Genomic DNA, 26,496 nt, shown 5'->3' on the forward strand with positions numbered 1-26,496 from the left:
TTTCGTCATTTGTTTCTTTATTTAAAGAGTCCATATCTCATCTTTTCAAAACAAAAGCTAAACTGATACAGCCACAGAACAGTGAAATATTCATTTTCACAACAATATTCTTCATTCTAAAACATTTCCTTAAATTTCACACTAAATAATCTGTTAAGGAATGCGATTACAAACATATGAACGGATTCTAAACAGAGCAAAACAAATATTACAACAAAAAATAGCTCTATAAGTTAAACAAATTCTCAAAATGATGTTGTTCGGTGCTTTCTAAATTGTAATGCATGGTGTGTTTTTCTCCATATTATTACTAGAAACTAATTAAAACATTAGCAGAGTTAGAGGCACAGCTTTAAGTTTATCGTTTTAATCTTAAACTGAGGATAACTGATTTGATATGATGATAATTATCACATTATACAGTATATAAACTATAACCAGCACGTTCTACTGTGCTTTTAGTCAGAAACACACACACTTCAGGGTGACGGCGGCAATTGAACACAATTGCAAAATATCTTTTCCTGAGTTTTCATTTCTAATAAATGAAATTTCTAAAGAAATATGGTGCATGATATATTGATCATCGCGGCTCTTCATCAGTTCCAGTTTTATCTTACCTGAGCTTTACTATTAGATCACGTCACGTCACATGACCTTTCTGCGCAAGTCGCTTGTTTTATGGGTGAATCTCATTAAAACATGTTCAGGTCATATTTTACCATATATATATATATATATATATATATATATATATAATTGGAAATTTAATGACCATGAAGAATTGTGCACTGTGACTTTAAGAACATTCCTCCAAAGTTTCTCATTGCCGTAATGCACTAGTTCTTCATCATTCTTTTAGATTTATAATATTTTTGAAATTAGCATAAATTAAAGACAGTACAAATATTACAATGTATAAATACTTTACAGTTAAAATAATATCTTCTTTGTTTTGCAGTCATATGGAAGCCCATTTCCACCACATAATCAAAAATCATGCTTTTGTAAATCATAATTATGACATAAAACTAACATACTAAGACATATTTAGGAGATGGAAAATCTAAATTATGACAAGGTATAATCACAACAAATCGAAATTATGATGTTAAGTCATATTATAACAAAAAGTTGAAGCAGTTGAAATTGACAAAATTTTGAAATTGTCATAAACAAGTCAATTATGTCATAAATCTTCAAAATTGACACAGTCAACATTATTACATTAATGTTATAGTTATGTCATAAAAAGTTGCAATTGACAAACAGTAAACATTATAACATCAAAGTCATAATTATTACATAAAAAGTCCTAATGACATTAAAAAGCCGAAATTACGGCGTTAAGTCACAATATGACATTAAAATGGATAAAATGTTGAAATTGACAGTCATAATTATGACATAAAAAGTCTTACGTCATAAAAAGTTGAAACTGACATGCTAAGTCATATTTAGGATATGAAAAGTCAAAATCATGACGAAATTATGATATAAAAGTTCTAATTATGACATTAACAGTCAATTATGTTTTAAAAAGTAAAAACTTGACATACTAAGTCATAATTAGGAGATGAAAAATCATAATAATGTCATAAATGTCATAATTAAGACAAGTCATAATTATGACAAAAAGTCGACATTGACATTCTATCATAATTGCGACTTTTTTAATCTCATATTTATGACTTTTTCTGTAAAGCTGCTCTGAAACGATACGTATTGTGAAAACCGCTATACAAATAAATGTGACTTGAATTGATTGAAATGAACTTAGATTTACCAAAGCGTAATATCTGTGTGGTATGTGGAGGAAATGTGCTTCCATACCGTCCTGAGAATTATAATGAGATGCGAAACGTCTAAACTGCTGTGAAACGGTGGTGATTTCGGGGTGACCGGGACATGTGACCCACAGGGTTCGTGAAGCTCACTGTGTTGTTGATATGGATCATATGTATTGCTGGGGTTTCTGGGATTTGGAGGCAGAGTTCATGTTTTTGTGTTTCTCTGCAGATTCTCCGTGACATGCGGTCGAAGCTTCTGAATCGATGAACACACACAGGAAAAAAGGAAAAATGAGAAGGAAACATTAGAATACTGCAGAATAACTTGGTAACACACTTTCTGCTCTTTCGGTCAAGGAAAAATTTCTTCTGAATTTCCGACCGCATAAAGTTTCAGTCGCATAACACTAATAAACACCAATGAAAAGAGGAACTAACACAGATATTACTTGATCTGCTGTTCTTTCAGTTACACATATATAACAGAACATAACAAGGTTATTTTAAAGTCCCCCTGTGGTGAAAGTCCAGCTTTTAATGTTGTTTATGTGTCTATGTGGTGTGTTTAATACGCTTTAAGACACACCATGTGTAAATTCATAAGTCGACAGCATTGCTGAGTATTTCCTCCTTAAAACTGCAGTGAACCAAAGACAGTCTCAAAAACACGCTTTGAAATCGCTGGTGTTTCTGACGTCACAAACTACCTTGTAACCAATCAGATCAACGTGTGATCGTCAACCAGTGGATCTCTGAGCTGAGTGAGTGAGTGGAGGCGGGGCTCATTTGCATATTCATAGAACCGCGAATACTAAATGAGGCAAGGGTGTCGAGTTACATTCAAGCTGTTTTAAAGCATAAAGAATGTTTTTCAAGGAAAAAACGTTTAAATATGTAATTTTGGTGATCAAAGATGGATAAAATGATTGACTACAGGAGGACTTTAAGAGTTAAAATGTCAGGAGTTCAAAAACTCACGTAAAGCGATGTATACTCTATAGTGAATCTCAACTGCTTGATTGTTTATATAGTAGGCTACATATTAAGTTGATATAAATATATTTCTTACTCTGCAGATTTGATAGCGCGTGCTCCAAACCCTTCATGGCTTTCGCCTGGTTACTCCTGAATCGGGCCAAACCAAACTCCTACAAGAAGAAGAGACACACGATTAAAGTTTAATGCTGACAAGAGCCACATTTCACTCTAACACAGAAACTTGTGGACGTTTAGTAGGGACGCATCGATATGAAAATCTTGGCTGATAACCGATAATTCTTTATGCTTGAGAGCCGATAATATGTAAATCAGGGTTCGGACTTTCAAGGACTTTAAGCACTACTTTTTAGGACTACAATCAGAGATCTCACTTATCAAACAATATCTTCATATCTTTCAAATTCTAAGGGTAAAAAGATAAACAAAAATATACTAATAAAACAAAATGGTACGAATAAAGTGCAGCACAAGTAATGGCTGTGGAAACTTTAACCAATGAAAGGATACTATGACAAAGATATCGCTTTCCTTATTCAAACTGATTTTTCCACTCATGAATATATGGTTGACCTGAAGAATGAAAGCTGTATCATATACTTGAATAATTATATGAACGATATCACACTCACAGCCATGCGAAGACGGGCTGCAGCGTTTAGTTTGTGTGAAAAGATAAAATTAAACGCTAATTTCACATATATTGTCTTTCAATAATTATTTTTAAGCGCCTTGTGCGAACCCTGGTTAATCCAAATCTGTATATAATTTTAACCTGATTACAAAAACAAAAGTCTCACCATTAAAAACCATGTCCCAAACACACAATATAATGATTTATGAAGCCGATATGACAGATTTGTGCTGCACATGTTGCACTGAACTGTGTTCTCCTTTATTTAAGTGATTCCGATCATGTTTCAAGCTACTCAAAGCCATCATGGTGAACGGTGCGTATCTGAAGAGTCTCAGCTGAAGGAAATAATGCATTATTTTATCAGCTTTAATATATCGGACACATTTTCTTATCGGGCCGATAGCAATAACATTAAAAATGAACATATATCAGCCGATACTGATATGATGGCCGATGACGTTTAGGTCAACTTCCAATCTCTAAATATCTTTTCTCAGTAACACTCCACAATAAGGTTCATTAGTACTACATTAGTTAGCATGACCTAATACTGAACTGCACTTATCCAGCATTTATTAATCTTTGTTTAATCTTCATTAAAATCTTGTTAACATTAGTTAATGCACTGTGACCTAACATGAACAGCTTTATTTTTATTAACTAACATTAACAAAGATTAATAAATACTGTAACAAATGTATTGCTCATTGTTAGTTAATACATTAACTTATGTACCTTATTGTAAAGTGTTAACCTTTTCTCTTGCTTGTTTTTCAGTGTTTGGGCATTAGTTGTTGGTGAAAGCAGGAAGTTGACAGGAAGTGTGTGTGTGTGTGTGTGTGTGTGAGAGAGAGAGAGAGAGAGAAAGAGAGAGAGAGAGAGAGTGTGTGTGTGTGTGTGTGTGTGTGTGTGTGAGAGAGAGAGAGAGAGAGAGAGAGAGAGAGTGTGTGTGTGAGAGAGAGAGAGAGAGAGAGAGAGAGTGTGAGAGAGAGAGAGAGTGTGAGAGAGAGAGAGAGAGAGAGAGAGAGTGTGAGAGAGAGAGAGAGAGAGAGAGAGAGAGAGAGAGAGAGAGTGAGTGTGTGTGTGTGTGTGTGTGTGTGTGTGTGTGTGTGTGTGTGTGTGTGTGTGTGTGTGTGTGTGTGTGTGTGTGTGTGTGTGTGTATCACCTGTATGGGTCTGGAGAGGCCGAAGATTCCTGATGAGATCCAGGCTTCCCTGGTGATCCGAGTCCAGACAGGCCGGTCCCGCTCGCCGAGAAACACACAGCGCTCCACGACACGCTGGTGACACACACACACACATTTGTTTGTAATTTAGTTCTTATTGTACTGCTGATTGTTTGCTTGTCTTTTGTAATTATTGCGAGGACCCTTTTCTAACATTAGTTCACCAAGTATAAGCATATTACATATGAAAATGACCAGATGGAACTGGATAATGTTCTGATTGTTCCAATCCAGTCCGACTTCTGACCTGTTATGCTGCCGGAATCATAATCATACACAGTTCGTTCGTTTTTTTTCTCCATTCTGTCACTGATGGAGTTTTGGTTCCTCGACACTGTCGCCTTTTTCCACCTTTGTGTCCAAGGGCTTTTGTCTTGCTTAGTTGGGGACATTAAATTTAACATTAAATTTAATATTTAACCATATTTTTGATCTGCCTGCATTGACACTATTATACAAGAACTGAGCTGGAAGATGACAGCACGTTTTAGCTCAAAATACCCCACAGATAATTTTATATAGCATGTTAAAAATGTCAATTTTTGAGGGTGAGCAAAAACGTACCCTTTTGTGTCTGTTCCTTTAAATGCAAATGAGCTGCTGCTCCCGGCACAAGGGGCGGAGCTTCAACAGCTTGCACTCACACACACATGCAATGAAAATTTCAAAAACTTTTAGCCTTTTATGTTCAAACCAGATTCAGACAATGATGGAGAGACTCAAGAAGAAGTGACAACATGTAGACAACATTTCTGAATGTTTAGTTGATGAGTTTATGTAGCTGATGTGTAGTTATCTTCTAGTCATTGATTAGCATATTCTGTCTTGATAATCTATAAATCGTGTTCCCGGGGGCGGGGTTTATGTAAATTTTAGGGTTAGTGATGTCACTTGTGTAGTCTCTACCAGCCGTTTGTTGTAGTCCTTAAAAAGTGATTTCTGTAAAAGCAAATATCTCGCTTTGCTTTGAACTTTGAGCGTCGTAACTTTGCAGATGTTGTTTATGCTCAAACAGCAACATTACACACTAACTAAAGTTAGAAAAGTCAAATCATAGTCAACCACCCCTTTAAATATTAAATTTGACTAGAGCAGATTTCTGTCATTCTTTCATAGAAATACTTGTACAAACACAAGCAGTATTTAAGTACCAAGCATCGACTTCATACTTTCATTTATTTTTGCACCTGAAAGCGTGTCGATTATTTCTAAATGAAGTGTAACTGTCAAGTATGTGTGTGTTGTCGTCTACCATAAACGTGGCGTGATTTATGTTCCAGGTCATCGTGGTGAGGCTCCTGTTTGCGGGGTCGACGACAGAATCCTCGATGATGTAAACCGAACGCGACAGGTTTCCCGGGAAGACGCGCTCCGCCCAGCGAGGCATGCGATTGGTCTTCGTGAAGAGCCGTCGGGACAGGAGCAGGTTATCCGACGTCACCTCACGAAAAACCACGTCTTCTGTCAGAACATGAGTGCTGGGAGGAACACGGTAAAAACATGGTGAAAAATTATGAATTGCAACATTGGCAGCTTGGTTTTGAAGCATATAAGTGAAAATCAGATAAAAAGTTGAAGGGCGCTATCTTACACCGGCGCAATGCAGCGCCAAGCGCGACGCAAGTGTGTTTGCTAGTTTCAGCCCGACGCAGTTATCATTTTCACGTCCTGCGCCACGTTGTTTAAATAGCAAATGCATTTGCGCCCATGGGCTGCTGGTCTGAAACCGAGGTGTGTGTTCTGGCGCATTGTTGGCGCGTTGCTATTTTGAGGCAACAGAAATAGACTGAGCCATTGACCAACTGAAACCTGATATAAAGTCAATGGCGCAATATATATATATTTTTTGTTATTTAAAGAGCACGCTAATAGGCTAATGTGTGCCTATAGGTGGGTCCACAACGCGCGTACACTCTGCTTATTAAACACACAGGGACGCACAGCAGCACACAGACATGCCACATATTTAAAATAAAAGGATTACAATGTAAAAGCAGGGAACTTCACTAACCTTTTCCACTGGTGGCACTTGCGCTACGAACTTTTTCAGTTACTGGCGAAAAGTAGTGTGTACCTGTATGGGTCAGTTTTACCTGTATGGGTCAGTTTTACCTGTATGGGTCAGTATGGGTCAGTGTGTACCTGTATGGGTCAGTGTGTACCTGTATGGGTCAGTGTGTACCTGTATGGGGCAGTGTGTACCTGTATGGGGCAGTGTGTACCTGTATGGGGCAGTGTGTACCTGTATGGGTCAGTGTGTACCTGTATGGGGCAGTGTGTACCTGTATGGGTTGGGGTATCTCTGCCAGAAGGCCGTGGACACCTGCTCCCACACACTCTTGATGTCCGTCTCGCTGAAGAAATGCTTCCCCATCACGAGCCCAGCAGAGCCTGAACACACAATCAAACACACACTTCCTCTTTTCAGCTTCTCTTCTATCATTTTAGACCTACATACATATAAAATATGAAAAATTATTTTCCAGTCTCCTTGTTGTTACATGTACTTACCATAGTAATAACAGTAAATTATGCATAATTACATGCAACTAACCCTCAACCAAACCCTAACCCTATAGTAAGTACATGTAGTTAATTAATATTACTCAGTACTTAAATATATAATTACACTGTAACAATGACACCCTAAAAAAATGTGACAATTATTATTTATTTTTTTAAATGTCAGAAACTAAAGTAAAAAGGCGGAAAAGTGCGGTTACCATGGAGATTTCAAAAACGTCTATCGACCGGAAGTAGTATTAGCAGATAATAACACAGATAAAAACACATAAAGCCGGACCACACAGAATCAGACATTAACAAACACACTGAGACTGTGAATGTTCAGAGCCTTACTAGAGCTGATGATACACTCATGTTAAACGGTAACTTACTGTCGTTTATCTTCCGTAATCCGCTTTCGCTAAAAAAACAACCTACTCCTATCCTTTATAAAGAGATAATTAATCAGATGTAACATTAATTACAGCTCTTAAATGAACCCGTTTCTCTCTTTGTTAGGTGTATTAATTTTTCAACATTATCATCAACACTATTATCCGTCTATTGCCCAAATAACGCGTCACACCATCAGCAGCGCGCGCACGAGACACGAGCGAGACAAACATATGAACGCGAATAATCCCGAATAGAAGCCAATTAAACACGAATATAAAGTTTTGAAGCAGAAATGTATTTTACTTAGTAAATTCACTCACTGAGATCCTGCAGCTCCGCTTCACAATCACCGACATCCGCTGCATTTCCGCCCTCTGTGCACGCGCACGTGCGCGTGTCCGCGTCAAAAGCAATAAGAGTAAAATTAGCTATTATTATTACTCTATATTATCAATCTTAGTAATGCTCTAAAATCATTACTAAAATTATATATATATTTGAAGCTATAGCTGTAATACATATTTTATATTACATATTTTATTTCATTCTGTATATTATCCAGAAATATGCACATAGTCCATATGAAACTGATAACTCAGATCAATGCAAATTAATTAAATAATCAAGAAAAAAAAATACTATTAATAATCACGTATTTGTGGGTTATATATTCATATATATATATATATATATATATATATATATATATATGTATGTGTGTGTTATATATATATATATATATATATATATATATATATATATATAAAGGGATATATTAAAGGGATATATATATATAGATAGATAGATAGATAGATAGATAGATAGATAGATAGATAGATAGATATTTTAAGAGTCTTATATAGGTGACACAATTTAAGAAAACTTAAAACTTATTAAAATATTTAATTGATGATGTTGTGCTGATATTGATGACTCTGACTCTGATTTTATGATTTTGATTTTATTTCAACTAAAATCAGATTCAGAGCGACTGATTTACTCAGATCACATAAAACATGAATGCAGAAAATAATGGAGGTGATCATGTAAAAAAAAAATAAAGGTTTCTGCAGTTTTCATTTCAACCACTAGATGGAGACGCGTTTCCACTTTTAAAACTAAACTCATTATATCCGCATCCGAGCACTAAAATAATACACTCTAAATCATGAACACACTCTACACCTCAAACACACTTTCATTAGAAGCGCTTTTACCTGTCTATAATACATGATTATTTATAAATAAAGACATTCAGTCATTTGTGTGTCTTTTTTAAGAGGCTACACAATTTAAGAAACAACTTAAAACTTACTAAAATGTTTAATTGATGATGAGTGGACACCAGTAATCGTTCAAACAAACATGTGAATAATATGAAAGTATGTAAATGTGTTTTAATTGTGGCCGTGTGTGGATGAAGGACGCATGTGCAGAAACCCTCATCATCTTCATCCTTCAGTCTGAATCTCATTACAGTCTCACAACCTTCAGAGCAACAGCAACGACACACACCTGTCGACATGAGCCGCTCTCACTACATCTGCATGGTAAGAGCTCTTTACTGATCTATAAAAGTAGGAGAGAAGTTTCAGATGGATAACGAGCTGCTGGATAACCTGTGTGTTGTGTTGTTGTTGCAGATGTGTTTTGTGATGTGTGTGTTTGGATGGCATGATCTGGATAACAGTGAATATGATTGCTGGCCTCTGGACAAACCAGATGAACTCAACATGATCGACTGCGGAGGTACGACACACACACACACACACACACACACACACACACACACACACACACACACACACACACACACACACATTCAGACACACACATTCAGACACACACACACACACACACACACACACACACATTCAGACACACACACACAAACACACACTCACACACACAGACTCACTCACTCAGACACACACACACACACACACACTCACACACACACACACACACAGACTCACTCACTCAGACACACACACACACACACACACACACATTCAGACACACACTCAAACACACACATGCACACACACTCACTCAAACACTCACACACACAGGCGCACGCACTCACTCAGTCATGCACACACACACGTTTGATGTTTGTGTGTATATAGTGTCTATATATGTCTATGTGTGTGTCTGTGTATATATGTGTGTGTGTGTGACTGAGTGAGTGTGCGTGTGTGTGACTGAGTGTATGTGTGTGTGACTGTGAGTGTCTGAGTGAGTCTGTGTGTGTGTGTGAGACTGAATGAGTGTGCGCGCGTGTGTGTGTATATAGTGTCTATATATGTATATGTGTGTGTCTGTGTATATTTGTGTGTGAGTGTGTATATTTATTTGTGAGTGTGTGTGTGTTGCTTTCTGAAAATGTAAAAATGCTGAAAGGTTTTAGTATAAGTACTGATACAGTATAAAAATCATTATGTCTATGGAAAGTCCCCTAACATGCGTGTGTGTGTGTGTGTGTGTGTGTGTGTGCAGGTCTAGAGATGGCGTGGGTCCTGCGTCCTCCAGAGAAGGTTCTGAGCGGTGAAGATTTCTCTGTCATTTACTCTGTGACCGTCAGAGATGAGTTTTACCAGTGGGCCGTCGACAACAACGTCTTCATACACCGGTATCGTTATCTCATCTCTACTTCATTTATATATATACACTACCGTTCAAAAGTTTGGGGTCAGTAAGATTTTTTAATGTTTTTAAAAGAAGTCTCTTCTGCTCACCAAGGCTGCATTTATTTGATTAAAAACAATAAAAAACCAGTCACTCCTGTCGTCGTGTGTGTGTGTGTTACGCTGCTTCCTGATATCACGTGCACAAACACATATAACCTATATTTACATATATATAAAACAGTGTCCGGTCGAACAATGTATTAATTAACTTCAGATTGGATTGTGTTAGTAATAGGCTCTTAACTAACGCTAAAAGATGTTTCGTGCGTCTAACGAGTGCTGTCGATCTTCTCCCTGATCTGATGGTGTGTGTGAAACACTTGAGTTTTGCCACAGACTCGTCCCAGCGTCTAGAACACAACTGATGCTTTATCAAGCGTCTCCATACTTGAAAAACTGCGGAAAACTACTTTTCCACCCAGAACACCCTAGCAACCACCTAGCAACGCCCTAGCAACCACCAATAATACCCCAGCAACCGCCTAGCAACCACCCAGAACACCTTAGCAACTGCCTAGCAACCACCCAGAACACCCTAGCAACTGCCTAGCAACCGCCTAGCAACTAACCAACTAAAATTTTACTTTTAAAAATGACGGAATATTTACGTACATATTTACAGCGGGTCTATTCGCACGGGATTAGTATCACCTGAGGTAATTTTTCCGGACCTTTTTACTGAAGGTAAACATTGTCCGTCATGATCACTAAGATGCACATTCGGACGGGACTTAAGTCACAGAGAAGCTCTGGTGATAATGACTTTACCCCTCCTCTCCATGTTACACTAGTCCCGTCCGGATAGGGCTGAACACGGCAAACCACTCTTGATGGCGAACGCACGCGAGGACACGATTCTGTGTGAGCATCTTGAACGGGAGTTTATAGGCTGGATACGACATGACAGCATAATCTCTTAAAATGGCCGTTTCTCTGCCATAGGAATCCACTGGATGAAGGACGACTGGAATGAGCGATCGCTGTCACAAACGCTCGGCTCCGAAGCAAAGCATGAACGAGGGAGTGCGAGCCAGCCGTATTTATAGATTTACCCGTATGTGTGTGTGTTCAGCATGCAAATCTCACTGGCCAATATCCATTGGCTCGTTTATAGGGGTGTAATAATATATCGTGACACAATATATCGCAATACAAAAATGCAACAATATGTTTCGTGGATAGTTCACCCAAAATAAAAATGTTTAGTTTAGTGTCAGTCCTACATTAAACTACTATACATAATGTTGAATATAATGTATAATAATGCAATGGGGGAATATTTGAGTAAAAAAAGGACATTATTTTAAATATATATAGTCAGAGATTAAGCATATTCATCTAAAATAATTCAGTATTTTCAGCTTCAGAATCATGAATATTGTTATTCTGGTGTCTCTATTGTCCTGTACATTGGGTTTCAGCACCAAGTCCAAGAATATTAATTTACACACACAACGTAATATCACATTTAGCATTTTAATCAACAGTACATTTTTTTGTTAACCCTTTAGAACCTGAAGCTAAAATAGGTGTTTTTCACATAATTATGACCGCCGCTAGCGTAGCTAGCGAAAACGGTCATATAGGGATTGTCAAAGTTTTGTTTTTGTTTTTTTTTCGTCAATCTACTGAATTTTCCGTCAACGATACCAGGGACACCGAAACACCGGGGAACATGAAATTTGGTGGGCATGTAGCCCCACTAGACTTTTACGGAAAAATTTCGTTTGGTCCCCGGGGGACACTCCCCCCCCCCCACGCTGGGCCCCCCCAAACCCAAAAAATGCAGTTTTTCCTAATTAACTACCTGAACCGTGGCACCGAGGATGAAGAAATTTGCAAAGTATGTTGGTCTTAAGGGCTCACATCAACCTAGCCCATAATCACTCATTTGTGATTTGCGCCCCTCCCATAAAAAATGAAAATGCAATATTATTCTGCTTTAATCACCCCTATCTTCAGTGGAGATGTTCAGAACTGCACCATATTTCATGTGTATGATTAACTTGACATCCTCTGGGGGTATGCTAAGTTTCGTAGAATTTCATCCATGGGGGGGTATAAAATAAATTCATTTATGTGCACATTTAGTGACTGTACACTCATCGGCCTGTAGATGGTGCTGTTGAGCGAAGGGTTGCTGGTTTAGGATGATACTGTCACACACACACATGCAGGAATACAAACAAATGCAAGCATGCACACACACTGACATCCACACGCACAGACACACACCCATACACACACATACAAATCCACATGCACAGACACACACACACAAACACACATGCGCACACACAAACACACACACACACACACATACACACACACACAGACAGACATGCACATACTACTACTTTTTTTAGGTATATACATAAACACGCAATACAGCCAAATTGCTCCACGTCATTTATTTTTGTGGAAAGCCAGTGCAGGCCTGAGCAGCGGTCATATTTTGTACCGCCATGCGGTACATCTAGTTAGATTTTTTTTTTACTGTAAAATTCTAAAACAATGTGCTATCTTCATGTGCAAGGTGTCATCTTTTTCAGAAAAAGATTAGCTTTCAACAAATTACAGTTATTGACCATTATTGTGTGTGCTAAGTTTGTAAATAGAATTTAAATAGACAAAAATAAAAAAAAAACGAGAATAAATGTACTGATTTTTATTTAGAAAAAAACTGAAAAAATCATGAACGAAAGAAACTAACACTTTAAAGTTGAAAAATGAACTATAATACATATAAGTCTTTTTTGTGACATTGGGTTGCACAGTTTTCATTTAGGACACTTTTTTTCAAACATGCACACATACAAACGCACGCATTCATAGGCACGCACACATACACATGCTTGCACATACTACATGGTTAGATACGTGAAAGAGTAACGGCCATCCGCCTCCCAAAATCATTAAAAATCATCCCAATCCCCTCTTCTGCTGTCTAACACTTCTTTCACCATGTATTTGTTCGTTTCTTTTATTATTTTATGCAATCCGAAACACTCTAATCCTTCCATCCCGCGCTGCTGTCGTTTGCAGACGAAAAGCATGACATTACCGTAATAAGCCGTATATTGCCAAAAAGCGCATGTCTACTTTCAGGAACTATTTGAATTATTTTGATAGTGCAAACGGTTGAAGAGTTACAGTGACATGAATACAGCTTGGTTGGCTGTGTCGTCGACGACACATCCGGTTTTAAAGGGTTAATCTTTTATCATATATCTTGGAGTATCGCAATAATATCGTATGGTGAGTTCAGTATCGTGATATGTATCGAATCGTGACGTGAGGGTCTCGTTACACCCCTACTCGATTAGGTCCACTCTAAGATGATTGGGCTCCCAGGCGTCAGTATCGACGTGACATTGAATGTGACTGACTGAATGGGAACGACTGGTAAGTGTTGATTGAGTGTCTAGCAGTGTGTGTGTTCTCCATCAGGTCCATCTCCGATCCGGCTGAAGCCCGGCGCTTCTGTGAGCAGCACGAGTGTCCCAGCAACTGGAAGGATGCAAACGGAGAAAACTGCTGCATTCATCATGCCAACATCCACTCCTGCCCCATGGGATACATGGTACCAAACACACAAATAAAGCAGCTGAATAAAGAACCAGTGTGTGTGTGTGTGTGTGTGAGGGGTAGGTTTAGGGGTCGGGTTAGTGTGTGTGTGTGTGTGTGTGTGTGTGATGGGCAGGTTTAGGGGTCGGGTTAGTGTGTGTGTGATGAATAGGTTTATGGGTAGGGTTAGTGTGTGTGTGTGTGTGTGTGTGTGTGTGTGATGGGTAGGTTTAGGGGTCGGGTTAGTGTGTGTGTGTGATGGGCAGGTTTAGGAGTCGGGTTAGTGTGTGTGTGTGTGTGTGTGATTGGTAGGTTTAGCGGTCGGGTTAGTGTGTGTGATGGATAGGTTTAGGGGTTGGGTTTGTGTGTGTGTGTGATGAATAGGTTTATGAGTAGGGTTAGTGTGTGTGTATGTGATGGGTAGGTTTAGCGGTCGGGTTAGTGTGTGTGATGGATAGGTTTAGGGGTCGGGTTAGTGTGTGTGTATGTGATGGGTAGGTTTAGGGGTCAGGTTAGTGTGTGTGTGTGTGTGTGTGTGATGGGTAGGTTTAGGGGTTGGGTTAGTGTGTGTGTGTGAACCACAGGAAACTCACTGTCATTGTTGTGTTTGTTCTGTAGAAACAAGCGGAGGAGCGAATCTGCGGTCCCTGGATCCCCGACGACGGGCGAATATTCACTCACACCATCTCCACTTCTGGAACAATGACCCAGACCAACTGGAGCGCCAAGGTCCTACACACACACACACACACACACACACACACACACACACTCACTCACTCACACACAAACACTCACTCACATTCACACACTCTCTCACATACACACACACACATAGACACTCACACTCACACACATACACAAACACTCACACACACACACACACACACTCACACACATAGACACACACACACACACACACACACACACACACACACACACACACACACACACACACATACACTCACACACACATAAACATTGTAACTTCATGTCAGTGTTGTGATCTGTAACGCTGTGTTCAGGTGGTGCTGTTCCACGAGGGACTGACGTCTCTGATCGCTCACATCCGTGTGGGAAACATGCAGGTCGCGCTGGAGGCCAAGAGCACCGTCCTGCCCGCCATCAGTACTGTATCTCTGTGTGTGTGTGTGTGTGTGAGTGAGTGTGTGTGAGAGAGTGTGGGAAACATGCAGGTCGTGCTGGAGGCCAAGAGCACCGTCCTGCCCGCCATCAGTACTGTATGTGTGAGTGAGTGAGTGTGTGTGAGTGTTTCTTTAGATTTTTAAATCGTTCTTCACACTAAGAAAAAAATATTCTTTGAAGAACTGATCTCTGATGTGTGTGTGTGTGTGTGTGTGTGTTTCAGTGTGTGGTGACGGTGTGTGTGAGGAAGAGGAGAGCTGCTCGACGTGTCCCGCTGACTGTGGAGACTGTCCTCTGAGTTCTGCTGTACGAGCTTCCATCGGCCTCACCGTCACCTTCATCATCATCAGCTTCGTCACCAGTGCCATGGTGTGTGTCCAGACACGCATACAGAGCATAGAATACATGCAGAAAAACTGTACAAAGATTTAACACAAAGTTTGACGCTCAAAATATTCAATTCAATCAATCTATCTATCTATCTATCTATCTATCTCATAGCCACGTAGCAACCACCCAGAACACCATAACAACCACCCAGAGTGCCCTAGCAACCGCATAGCAAACCCCTAGCAACCACTCAGAATACCTTAGCAACCGCATAGCAACCACCATGAGTACTATAGCAACCACATAGCGACACCCTAGCAACCACCCCATGTACTTTAGAAACAGCATAGCAACACCCTAGCAACCACCCAGAGTACCCTAGCAACCCAAGTAATCGGCAATCGGTTTTTAGATTTATTTTGGCCGATCTCTATGCTGGCCTTGCACATAAACTGCATTGCAATCATTTCCCAAAATGCCATTTGTGTGGAAATATTATGAAGTCTGTAAACAGGACCTTAACAAATACTGTACCAGACATTCAGTCCACCTGCTGTTGCTGTTTTGTGCAGGTGTGTGTTATGTAGTGAATGCAGTGGTTGCCTCTCATTTCAAATGGCTACAGATATTTTTAAGGCCAGTTTTCCTGTTTTAGAGCAAACAAACAACAAATAAATTTGCTTAAACAAAGAAAGAATCGGCAACTGGTATCAGAATTGGCCGATTTGCTAGTAAAGAAATGTAATCTGAATCAGCCATGAAAAATCATGATCGGTGCATCACTTTCAACACTTGAATTTTCTCATAATATATATTGCATACACACACACACACACACACACACATGTATATATATGTATATATATATATATATATATATATAGAGAGAGAGAGAGAGAGAGAGAATTTTATATGCGGCTTTGTCTGGTTTGAAACATTTACTGCTAGTATGATAATGATTTGTGTGTGTGTGTGTGTGTGTGTGTGTGCAGTGGTTTAAATATCAGAAACAGAAACTCTTGTGGGATGAAAGCTGGATCATCGACTTCAATCACATTAAACAAGGTGAGCGAGAATCCAAGTGTGTGTCTGTGTGTGAGTGAGTGTGTGTTTGTATATGGGTGAGTGTGCAAGTGTGTGTCTGTAAGTGTGTCTGTGTGAGTGTGTGTAAATGTGAGTGTTTCTGTAAATGTGTGTGTGTGTGTCTGTAAATGTGTGTGAGTTTGTGTGTCTGTGTGTGTGTCTGTGCATATGTTTAAGTGTGTGTAGGTTTGTGTGCATGTGTTTGTTTCAGTGTCTTATGTGTGTGTGTTCAGATTACGTTGCCCGGGCGACCATGGGCAGCATCATGAGCGTCCCGGCGGCGAACAGCGACTCTAACGCGAGCTGTGTGACGGGCCTGAGCTCCTACACCGGCGTCCCCACGACACGCAAACAGCTCTACACACACACCGGCATCTAGTGAGTTCATACACACACATAACGTATGCAAGTTTGGGCTCTGTGAGATTTTTTATGTTTTTGAAAAAGTCTCTTCTGCTCACCAAGGCTGCATTTATTGGATCAAAAATACAGTAAAACAGCTGTTTTCTATGTGAACATACACTCACCTAAAGGATTATTAGGAACACCTGTTCAATTTCTCATTAATGCAATTATCTAATCAACCAATCACATGGCAGTTGCTTCAATGCATTTAGGGGTGTGGTCCCGGTCAAGACAATCTCCTGAACTCCAAACTGAATGTCAGAATGGGAAAGAAAGGTGATTTAAGCAATTTTGAGCGTGGCATGGTTGTTGGTGCCAGACGGGCCGGTCTGAGTATTTCACAATCTGCTCAGTTACTGGGATCTTCACACACAACCATTTCTAGGGTTTACAAAGAATGGTGTGAAAAGGGAAAAACATCCAGTATGCGGCAGTCCTGTGGGCGAAAATGCCTTGTTGATGCTAGAGGTCAGAGGAGAATGGGCCGACTGATTCAAGCTGATAGAAGAGCAACTTTGACTGAAATAACCACTCGTTACAACCGAGGTATGCAGCAAAGCATTTGTGAAGCCACAACACGCACAACCTTGAGGCGGATGGGCTACAACAGCAGAAGACCCCACCGGGTACCACTCATCTCCACTACAAAAAGGAAAAAGAGGCTACAATTTGCACAAGTGGTGGAACGGGAGCTTCGTGCCCTGGATGTGCATCCCACAAATCTCCATCAACTGCAAGATGCTATCCTATCAATATGGGCCAACATTTCTAAAGAATGCTTTCAGCACCTTGTTGAATCAATGCCACGTAGAATTAAGGCAGTTCTGAAGGCGAAAGGGGGTCAAACACAGTATTAGTATGGTGTTCCTAATAATCCTTTAGGTGAGTGTATAGTAAAATGTAATTTATTCCTGTGATCAAAGCTGAATGCTGCTTCATATTTGTGTGGAAATCGTGATATATTTAATTTTATAGGACTCAGAATTTATTTGAAACAGAATCTTTTGTTACATTTAAATGTCACATTTGACCAATTTGTATGCGTCCTTGCTGAATAAGTGTTAATTCCTTAAAATTCCTGTTCATCTTTTCAGTGATGGACGAACCGTTGCCATCAAGAAAATAAAAACAAAAACATTTTCTCTCTCGAAGACGATTCGCCAAGAGGTGAAGCAAGTCAGGTGAGAATGACCCGTACACGACATCATCATCATCGTCCTCCTCCTCGTCACGGTCATCAGTGTGATCCAGGTGTGTGTGTTTGTCTTCAGGGAACTGGACCATCCGAACCTCTGTAAGTTCTTTGGAGGTTGTGTGGAGCTTCCCAACATCGTCATAATAACAGAGTATTGCCCTAAAGGAAGCCTGAACGACGTCCTGCTAAACGACGAGATTCCTTTAAACTGGGGCTTCAGGTACACACACACACACACGCACGCACACGTCCACACACTCACACACACACACACACACACACACACACACACACACACACACACACACACACAAACAGACACAAAACAACACATATATAAAATAACAAATGTAAGTCTGTGTGTGTTTGCAGGTTCTCCTTTGCGACAGACATCGCTCGTGGCATGTCGTACCTGCATCAGTTTAAGATCTGCCACGGGCGGCTGAAATCAGCCAACTGCGTGATCGATGACCGCTGGGTCTGTAAGATCACAGGTACGGTGCATGCGTCTCTGTCATACTGCTCGAACTCACCCGTGCCGTCTGCAACACACCTGTGCTGTCTGTAACTCACCTGTGCTGTCTGCAACACACCTGTGCTGTCTGTAACTCACCTGTGCTGTCTGTAACACACCTGTGCTGTCTGTAACTCACCTGTGCCGTCTGTAACTCACCTGTGCTGTCTGTAACACCTGTGCTGTCTGTAACTCACCTGTGCTGTCTGTAACTCACATGTGCTGTCTGTAACACACCTGTGCTGTCTGTAACTCACCTGTGCTGTCTGTAACACACCTGTGCTGTCTGTAACTCACCTGTGCTGTCTGTAACTCACATGTGCTGTCTGTAACACACCTGTGCTGTCTGTAACTCACCAGTGCCGTCTGTAACTCACCTGTGCCGTCTGTAACTCACCTGTGCCGTCTGTAACTCACCTGTGCCGTCTGTAACTCACCTGTGCTGTCTGTAACTCACCAGTGCCGTCTGTAACTCACCAGTGCCGTCTGCAACACACCTGTGCTGTCTGTAACTCACCTGTGCCGTCTGTAACTCACCTGTGCCGTCTGTAACTCACCAGTGCTGTCTGTAACATACAAGTGCCGTCTGTAACACACCTGTGCCGTCTGTAACTCACCTGTGCTGTCTGTAACTCACCAGTGCCGTCTGTAACTCACCAGTGCCGTCTGCAACACACCTGTGCTGTCTGTAACTCACCTGTGCCGTCTGTAACTCACCTGTGCCGTCTGTAACTCACCAGTGCTGTCTGTAACATACAAGTGCCGTCTGTAACACACCTGTGCCGTCTGTAACTCACCTGTGCTTTGAGCAGATTACTGTCTATGGGTTTTCCGGCGCGAGGACTGCGCTGAGCCGCTCACCACGTACCAGCAGAGACTGAAGGAGGTTTACACTCCACCTGAAGCCCAGAGCGGCAGCCAGGAGCCCACGCTGGCCGGAGACGTGTTCAGGTAAACACACACTAACACACATCCTTCAAACTTACACACACAGTATCATAACGGATTTTCATTGTTTTTCATTTGCAGCTATTCAATAATCTTATTGGAGATTGCGACCCGGAATGATCCAGTGCCGGTGAGCATGTGTGTAAACGTCTGTCATGATTATTGACCGATCGTCTGATCCCAGCTATTGACAAATAACATGTGTGTGTGTGTGCATGTGTGTGTCTGTGTGTGTGTGTCAGGTGGATGACGGCTCTCTGGAGTGTGGCTGGTGTCCTACGCTGCCGGAGCTGATTTCGGGGAAAGCCGACAGCACTTGCCCCTGCCCTGCTGAATACGCTGAGGTGTGTGTGAACTTGTACGAGTCTCATGAAAACATTCACCCCAAAACAAAAGAAAAAATATATTACTTCAAGAAAATTAAAACTATTTTTGGGACTTAAGGTTTTTTTAAACAACTTCTGGAACAAGAACAAATGTGGGTGGGGCTTGATTTTGTCTGTTGGGAATTGATTGGATGGTTGTGGTTTGCCATTGGTGGATATCATGTGAGTGACAGGTTGCCCCGCCCATCAGAGAAGAGAAGAGATGTCACTGTTATTCTAATTCAAGATTACCATCGAACATGAATTTAACACAATAATGATGTGCACCGATAAATCATTTATAATATATATATATATATATATATATATATATATATATATATATATGTATGTATATATATATATATATATATATTCAGCAACTCTGAGATTCACCATCGACCAGCTCATTAAAATCACACTGTTATGATGGTCTCTCTCTCTCTCTCTCTCTCTCTGTTTCTCCTCCTTTCATCCTGTTATCATGCTATCAGCTGATTCGTCGATGCCGTGCTCATAACTCCGCCCACCGGCCCACCTTTGAGCAGATCCGCAAGTTTGTCAACAAAATCAACCCACATAAAGTCAGTCCTGTCGACATGATGATGGAGTTGGTCAGTCCCACACACACACACACACTCTCTCTCTCTGTCTCTCTCACACACACAAACTGACACACACACACACACACACACACACAAACATAACCTTTACAGAAACCTGTGCAAATCATTTATAAACCTAATGTTACCTAAGTGTAAAATTGTCCTTATTAGTCATTCGTCAATATATTTTACTATATAAGTGAGTACATTTGGCCCTCATAAGTAGAGCTAAACGTACATAAAATGTCCTAACAATAATAACAAACCTGTGTGTGTGTGTGTGTGTGTGTAGATGGAGAAGTACAGTAAACATCTGGAGGTTCTGGTTGGTGAACGAACACAAGATCTGATGCTGGAGAAACAGAAGACCGACAGACTGCTTTACAGTAAACTAACACTAATGTTACTAATGATGTGTGTCACGTGAGGTTCTTACCTGTCTGCTTCTCCCAACTCCAAACACACATTATCACAAAATACCAAGAGATGTGTGATGGACCGGAACAATTCAATTACAGCATCAATGTTGCAAAGGTAATCAATTCAGTTTCAGTTGTAACAGCGTGTCCTAACCAGAGCGATGCGATAAGATTACAGCGGCAAGCAGTTTGTCTGTCCACACCAGATGCGACGCAACTACAGTACAAGACAACACAATCAATCCAAAATCACAGCCAATCAGAAGAGCGTGTGGGCGGAGTCTCTCTGCAAACGCACTGCACTCACAACCAAATCAATCCAAAATCACAGCCAATCAGAAGAGCGTGTGGGCGGAGTCTCTCTGCAAACGCACTGCACTCACAACCAAATCAATCCAAAATCACAGCCAATCAGAAGAGCGTGTGGGCGGAGTCTCTCTGCAAACGCATTGCACTCACAACCAAATCAATCCAAAATCACAGCCAATCAGAAGAGCGTGTGGGTGGAGTCTCTCTACAAGCGCACTGCACTCACAACCAAATCAATCCAAAATCACAGCCAATCAGAAGAGAGTGTGGGCGGAGTCTCTCTGCAAGCGCACTGCACTCACAACCAAATCAATCCAAAATCACAGCCAATCAGAAGAGAGTGTGGGCGGAGTATCTCTGCAAGCGCACTGCACTCGCAACCAAATCAATCCAAAATCACAGCCAATCAGAAGAGCGTGTGGGCGGAGTCTCTCTGCAAACGCATTGCACTCACAACCAAATCAATCCAAAATCACAGCCAATCAGAAGAGCGTGTGGGTGGAGTCTCTCTACAAGCGCACTGCACTCACAACCAAATCAATCCAAAATCACAGCCAATCAGAAGAGAGTGTGGGCGGAGTCTCTCTGCAAGCGCACTGCACTCACAACCAAATCAATCCAAAATCACAGCCAATCAGAAGAGAGTGTGGGCGGAGTCTCTCTGCAAGCGCACTGCACTCGCAACCAAATCAATCCAAAATCACAGCCAATCAGAAGAGAGTGTGGGCGGAGTCTCTCTGCAAGCGCACTGCACTCGCAACCAAATCAATCCAAAATCACAGCCAATCAGAAGAGCGTGTGGGTGGAGTCTCTCTACAAGCGCACTGCACTCACAACCAAATCAATCCAAAATCACAGCCAATCAGAAGAGAGTGTGGGCGGAGTCTCTCTGCAAGCGCACTGCACTCACAACCAAATCAATCCAAAATCACAGCCAATCAGAAGAGAGTGTGGGCGGAGTCTCTCTGCAAGCGCACTGCACTCGCAACCAAATCAATCCAAAATCACAGCCAATCAGAAGAGAGTGTGGGCGGAGTCTCTCTGCAAACGCACTGCACTCACAACCAAATCAATCCAAAATCACAGCCAATCAGAAGAGCGTGTGGGTGGAGTCTCTCTACAAGCGCACTGCACTCGCAACCAAATCAATCCAAAATCACAGCCAATCAGAAGAGAGTGTGGGCAGAGTCTCTCTGCAAGCGCACTGCACTCGCAACCAAATCAATCCAAAATCACAGCCAATCAGAAGAGAGTGTGGGCGGAGTCAAAAAAAAAAACTGTCAGTGCAGTTAAATCGATAACATTACTCAATATTATTGTCTTTAAACCCTGATCCTAATCCTAAAACTTCACAGTATCATAACGCCAGTGAGATCATGAATGTTTCAGTGATGTACGTCAGTGTGTTTCTGAGTTTTACAGCAGGTGTGTGTGTGTGTGTGTGTGTGTGTGTGTGTGTGTGTGTGTGTTTTTAGGTATGCTGCCTAAACAAGTGGCTGATGACCTGCGACAGGGAAAACCGATGCAAGCCCAGAGTTATGTCAGTGCCACCGTGTTCTTCAGGTAAACACTCACATACACACACACACTCTCTCAGACACATACAAAAACACACACACACTCACACTGTTACATGTCAGTTTGTGTTTAGGACTTTCTGTTTGCATTTGTTTTCCGTTTCCCGCCACTCCTTTGTTTCCATAGTCCCCACCATCATTAGTTCATTTGGTTCAGCTGTGTGTAATTAATTATCTTGTTAATGTCCTTTGAACACATTCCCTGTGTTCTCCCTCAGTCCCTGTCGATTCTCATTGATGTTTGGTTGTGTTTTCCTCCAGTGTTTCTCCTAGTTCCAATGTGTTTGTTCAGTAAAGACTTCCTTCCAAAGTTATTCCTCATCATGCATATTTCTTAGCACCATCACTCGTCACATTCTTGTACATCTATCTTTATGAGGACATTCATTGACGCAATGCAATCTCTAGCCGCTTACCCTAACCTTACCCATCACAACTAAGTGCCTAACCCGACCCCTGACCCTAAACCGACCCTTAACCTCATTATAACCTTATCCCTAAAACCAAGTCTTGACCCTCAAACAGGCCTTTAAAGGCTCTCAGAAACTGAGGACCGGCCAACATGTCCTCTTTACTCTCTTTGTCCTCACTCCACTGGTCTAAAACTCAAACTGGTCCTCACAAAGATAGAAGTACACACACACACACACACACACACACACACACACACACACACACACAAACATACATGTGCTTCATGAACACTGCTTGCTTGTCTTGTTTCCGCAACAAACTTTAACATTTCACTGCTTTAGATCACAGATATCTGTAACTGCTCACAGATATATTTATAAACAGGGTTTTATTGTGGATCTACAGTTGAAAACAAATCAAGTGTTTTTGGTAACACTTCACAATAAGGGCATTAACTAACAATGAGAAATACATGTGTTACAGCATTTATTAATCTTTGTTAATAAAAATTCTGCTCATTGTTAGTTCATGTTTGCTACTAAAGCATTAACTAATGGGACCTTATTGTAAAGTGCAACCAATTCTTTTTAATCAAACTTGACTAACTCAAACTCTGACTGTTTTGTGTCTTTTCCCTTGGTTTTCTCAGTGATATTGTGGGATTTACTCAGTTGTCCAGCTCTAGCACTCCTTACCAGGTGGTCGACTTCCTCAACAAACTCTACACCACCTTTGACGAGATCATCGACAACTATGATGTTTATAAAGTGGAAACCATCGGTGATGCATGTATGTCATAAGCCAATCATAATTACTGACAAGGAGCCGCTCGTTAATAAAGCTGATCATTTCAAACAGAGGTTCAGAATGAGGGGTGAAAATAAGTTATTTTACATATATATATATATATGCGCAAGAAACAATTATATATTATATTATTTATTTTTTTGTGTGCGCAAACTTTCATTATCACTTTCTTTCTTTTGTGGAACATAAAAGATATTTTGAAAAATGTATTTTTGTCCATACAATAAAGGTCAATGGGGTCCAATCTTTTTTGGTTCCCAGCCAATAACAACAGGAGGAGGGACAGTAAATGATCATTTTTGGCTAGTTTCTTTCCCAGTAGTTAATACCTTCCTAGAGACACCCCAGTGGAATACTTCACCAGTTGATTGATTACATTGATAATTGCAAACATTTTTTGTATTACAAGTTTTCAAAACACTAATTTGCATAAATTTCTAGAACACAAATCTGAACATTTGATGAAGTCAGGTTCAAAATTCTTGTTTTATTTTTTTCATATATTATAGTCAAAGTTTTTTTACAGAGGGGATGTTGGATTTCTCTGCATCACTTCATAAATCAGAAAATACTGTCAACAGCCAAAAATAAATAACATTTTCAAAAAAAAATTGGAATAAAATGTTGTATAAAATCAGGAAAATTATATATGGACAAATTCCTCTGTAAAAAACCTTCAGAATATAGATGAGAATGAAACTGTAAAGTGTGGTGTGTGTAAAGCTACTGAAGTGAAGATTTCTGGCTCATTGTAGGAGGAAAAACTCGTTTTGAGAAAACGGCATTTAAAGATATATAGTGTAATTGAAATCTATAGATGCAAATTGGTAAAGTGCTCTAAAAGAAGTGTAGTCTGAAAAAACACTTTATGAAAAGCCCAAAATCTCAAAATTGACAAAGGCATGAAAAACACTGTTTTTGCCTGAAGTCACAGTGTTTCGCCTTAAAGGGGTGCTTGATTATGATTTGACTTTTCTAACTTTAGTTAACGTGTACTGTTGCTGTTTGAGCATAAACAACATCTGCAAAGTTACAAAGAAATCGTTTTTTAAGGACTACAACAAACGGCTGGTAGAGACTACACCACATTCCTCCCGGGTTAGTGACATCACCAACCCTAAAATTTACATTAACCCCTGGTTAGTGACATCACCAACCCTAAAATTTACATTAACCCCGGATTAGTGACATCACCAACCCTAAAATTTACATTAACCCTGGGTTAGTGAGATCATCAATCCTAAAATGTACATTAACCCCGGGTTAGTGACATCACCAACCCTAAAATGTACATTAACCCCGGGTTAGTGACATCACCAACCCTAAAATTTACATTAATCCCGGGTTAGTGACATCACAAACCCTAAAATTTACATTAACCCCGGGTTAGTGACATCACCAACCCTAACATTTACATAAGCCCCGGGTTAGTGACATCACAAACCCTAAAATTTACATAGCCCCGCCCCCCGGAACACGCAGATCATGTTGAGAAGAGGAAGAGTTGTTGTAGTCGAGCACATCCGTCTTTTCACATGTAATACAGTTCGTAACACAAATGCAATAGCATGTCACTGTATGCATCAGTTCCCACACGAGCGATTTATAGATTATCAAGACAGAATATGCTAATCAATGACTAGAAGATAACTCCACATCAGCTACATTCATTCATCAACTAACCATTCAGAAATGTCCTGTTGCTTCTACATGTCGTCACTTCTTCTTGAGTCTCTCCATCTTTGTCCGACTCCGGTTTGAACATGAAAGGCAGAACAGTTTCTGACATTTCAGTGCGTGTCACGAAACGACGTGTTTTTGCTCACCCTCAAAAAGGGACAACTTTAACATGCTGTAAAAAATGATCTGTGGGTATTTTGAGCTAAAACTTCACATACACACTCTAGGGACATCAGAGACTTATATTACATCTTGTGAAAAGGGCATTATAACACCCCTTTAAACATGAGTGTGAATGAATATAGTTTCTGAATGAGGTTTGTTGATTCAGTGAGTGTTTTGTGTGCTGCAGACATGGTGGTGTCCGGTGTCCCGAGCGAGAACGGGATCCTGCACGCGTCTGAGATCGCCAGCATGGCTCTGGACCTGGTGTCCGTGTGCAAGACCTTCAGGATCCCTCACAGACCGCAAACACAACTCCAGATCCGCGCTGGAATACATTCAGGTCCACAGTAAACCTGCAATCTATAGGGGCTTTCGCACCGGAGGATCCTTTTCATACTTCCTAGAACTATTGGCGGAAGTTCCCGGATTTTGCCACGTTCGCACCGCAGGAACTTGGAACGATTTTAGTAGGAACTCCTTTTGGAGGAACTGATTTACTCCTCCTTCAGAGTCGGTCTAAACCAGCGCTATAGGAACTACAGTGACGTTAGTGTTCACTGATTGGCAGAACGCACGTGAGACACCAGCACACGCCATTTTTTAAAAAACAGTGTAAACCAGTGTACAGATTATAGCCTATGTATTTACTCCACAAACTAACTCTACAAACATGGAAAACAGTGATAGATGAGCCTCCTAATCTTTACGCTGAGGAGAAAATCCAACA

General features: G+C 40.6%; 2 protein-coding genes across 4 annotated transcripts in view; one reads left to right on the forward strand and one right to left on the reverse strand.

Annotated features, from left to right (window-relative positions):
- Positions 1-7,949, reverse strand: prelid1b (PRELI domain containing 1b). The gene is made up of 6 exons (XM_084427770.1): positions 7,871-7,949; positions 6,932-7,040; positions 5,902-6,127; positions 4,590-4,703; positions 2,860-2,938; positions 1-2,046 (listed from the first exon to the last, which is right to left on the reverse strand). Exons 2-6 carry the CDS (start codon positions 7,021-7,023, stop codon positions 1,955-1,957), a joined length of 603 nt encoding a protein of 200 aa, XP_084283896.1. The 5' UTR covers positions 7,024-7,040; positions 7,871-7,949; the 3' UTR covers positions 1-1,954.
- The window catches only part of LOC311302134 (atrial natriuretic peptide receptor 2), a 27,607-nt gene continuing 7,111 nt past the window's right edge, over positions 6,001-26,496 (forward strand). Inside the window, exons 1-21 of one of the 3 annotated variants that reach the window (XM_084427767.1) lie at positions 6,001-6,141; positions 9,030-9,100; positions 9,194-9,299; positions 10,050-10,182; positions 13,691-13,823; positions 14,426-14,536; positions 14,833-14,935; positions 15,177-15,322; positions 16,276-16,348; positions 16,600-16,744; positions 17,866-17,952; positions 18,043-18,186; positions 18,339-18,460; positions 19,293-19,431; positions 19,510-19,558; positions 19,671-19,772; positions 20,288-20,407; positions 20,691-20,784; positions 22,602-22,689; positions 23,767-23,906; positions 25,957-26,109. In XM_084427767.1, the coding sequence (XP_084283893.1) occupies positions 9,074-9,100; positions 9,194-9,299; positions 10,050-10,182; positions 13,691-13,823; positions 14,426-14,536; positions 14,833-14,935; positions 15,177-15,322; positions 16,276-16,348; positions 16,600-16,744; positions 17,866-17,952; positions 18,043-18,186; positions 18,339-18,460; positions 19,293-19,431; positions 19,510-19,558; positions 19,671-19,772; positions 20,288-20,407; positions 20,691-20,784; positions 22,602-22,689; positions 23,767-23,906; positions 25,957-26,109 (2,215 nt within the window). In that variant the 5' untranslated portion in view covers positions 6,001-6,141; positions 9,030-9,073. Of the gene's footprint in view, positions 6,142-9,012; positions 9,101-9,193; positions 9,300-10,049; positions 10,183-13,690; positions 13,824-14,425; positions 14,537-14,832; positions 14,936-15,176; positions 15,323-16,275; positions 16,349-16,599; positions 16,745-17,865; positions 17,953-18,042; positions 18,187-18,338; positions 18,461-19,292; positions 19,432-19,509; positions 19,559-19,670; positions 19,773-20,287; positions 20,408-20,690; positions 20,785-22,601; positions 22,690-23,766; positions 23,907-25,956; positions 26,110-26,496 lie in introns of all 3 variants that reach the window. The other 2 variants (XM_084427769.1, XM_084427768.1) reach the window with 2 other exon arrangements.

Source organism: Rutilus rutilus (assembly GCF_951802725.1).
Source record: "Rutilus rutilus genome assembly, chromosome: 13".
Taxonomy (NCBI): domain Eukaryota; kingdom Metazoa; phylum Chordata; class Actinopteri; order Cypriniformes; family Leuciscidae; genus Rutilus; species Rutilus rutilus.

Coding starts and splice junctions, on each gene's coding strand:
- prelid1b (XM_084427770.1), bottom strand. CDS start 7,023: ATGGGGAAGCATTTCTTCAGCGAGACGGACATCAAGAGTGTGTGGGAG. Junction 6,128..6,931: donor AGATACCCCAACCCATACAG/GTACACACTGCC, acceptor TGTTCCTCCCAG/CACTCATGTTCTGACAGAAG. Junction 2,939..4,589: donor GCCTCTCCAGACCCATACAG/GTGATACACACA, acceptor TTCTTCTTGTAG/GAGTTTGGTTTGGCCCGATT.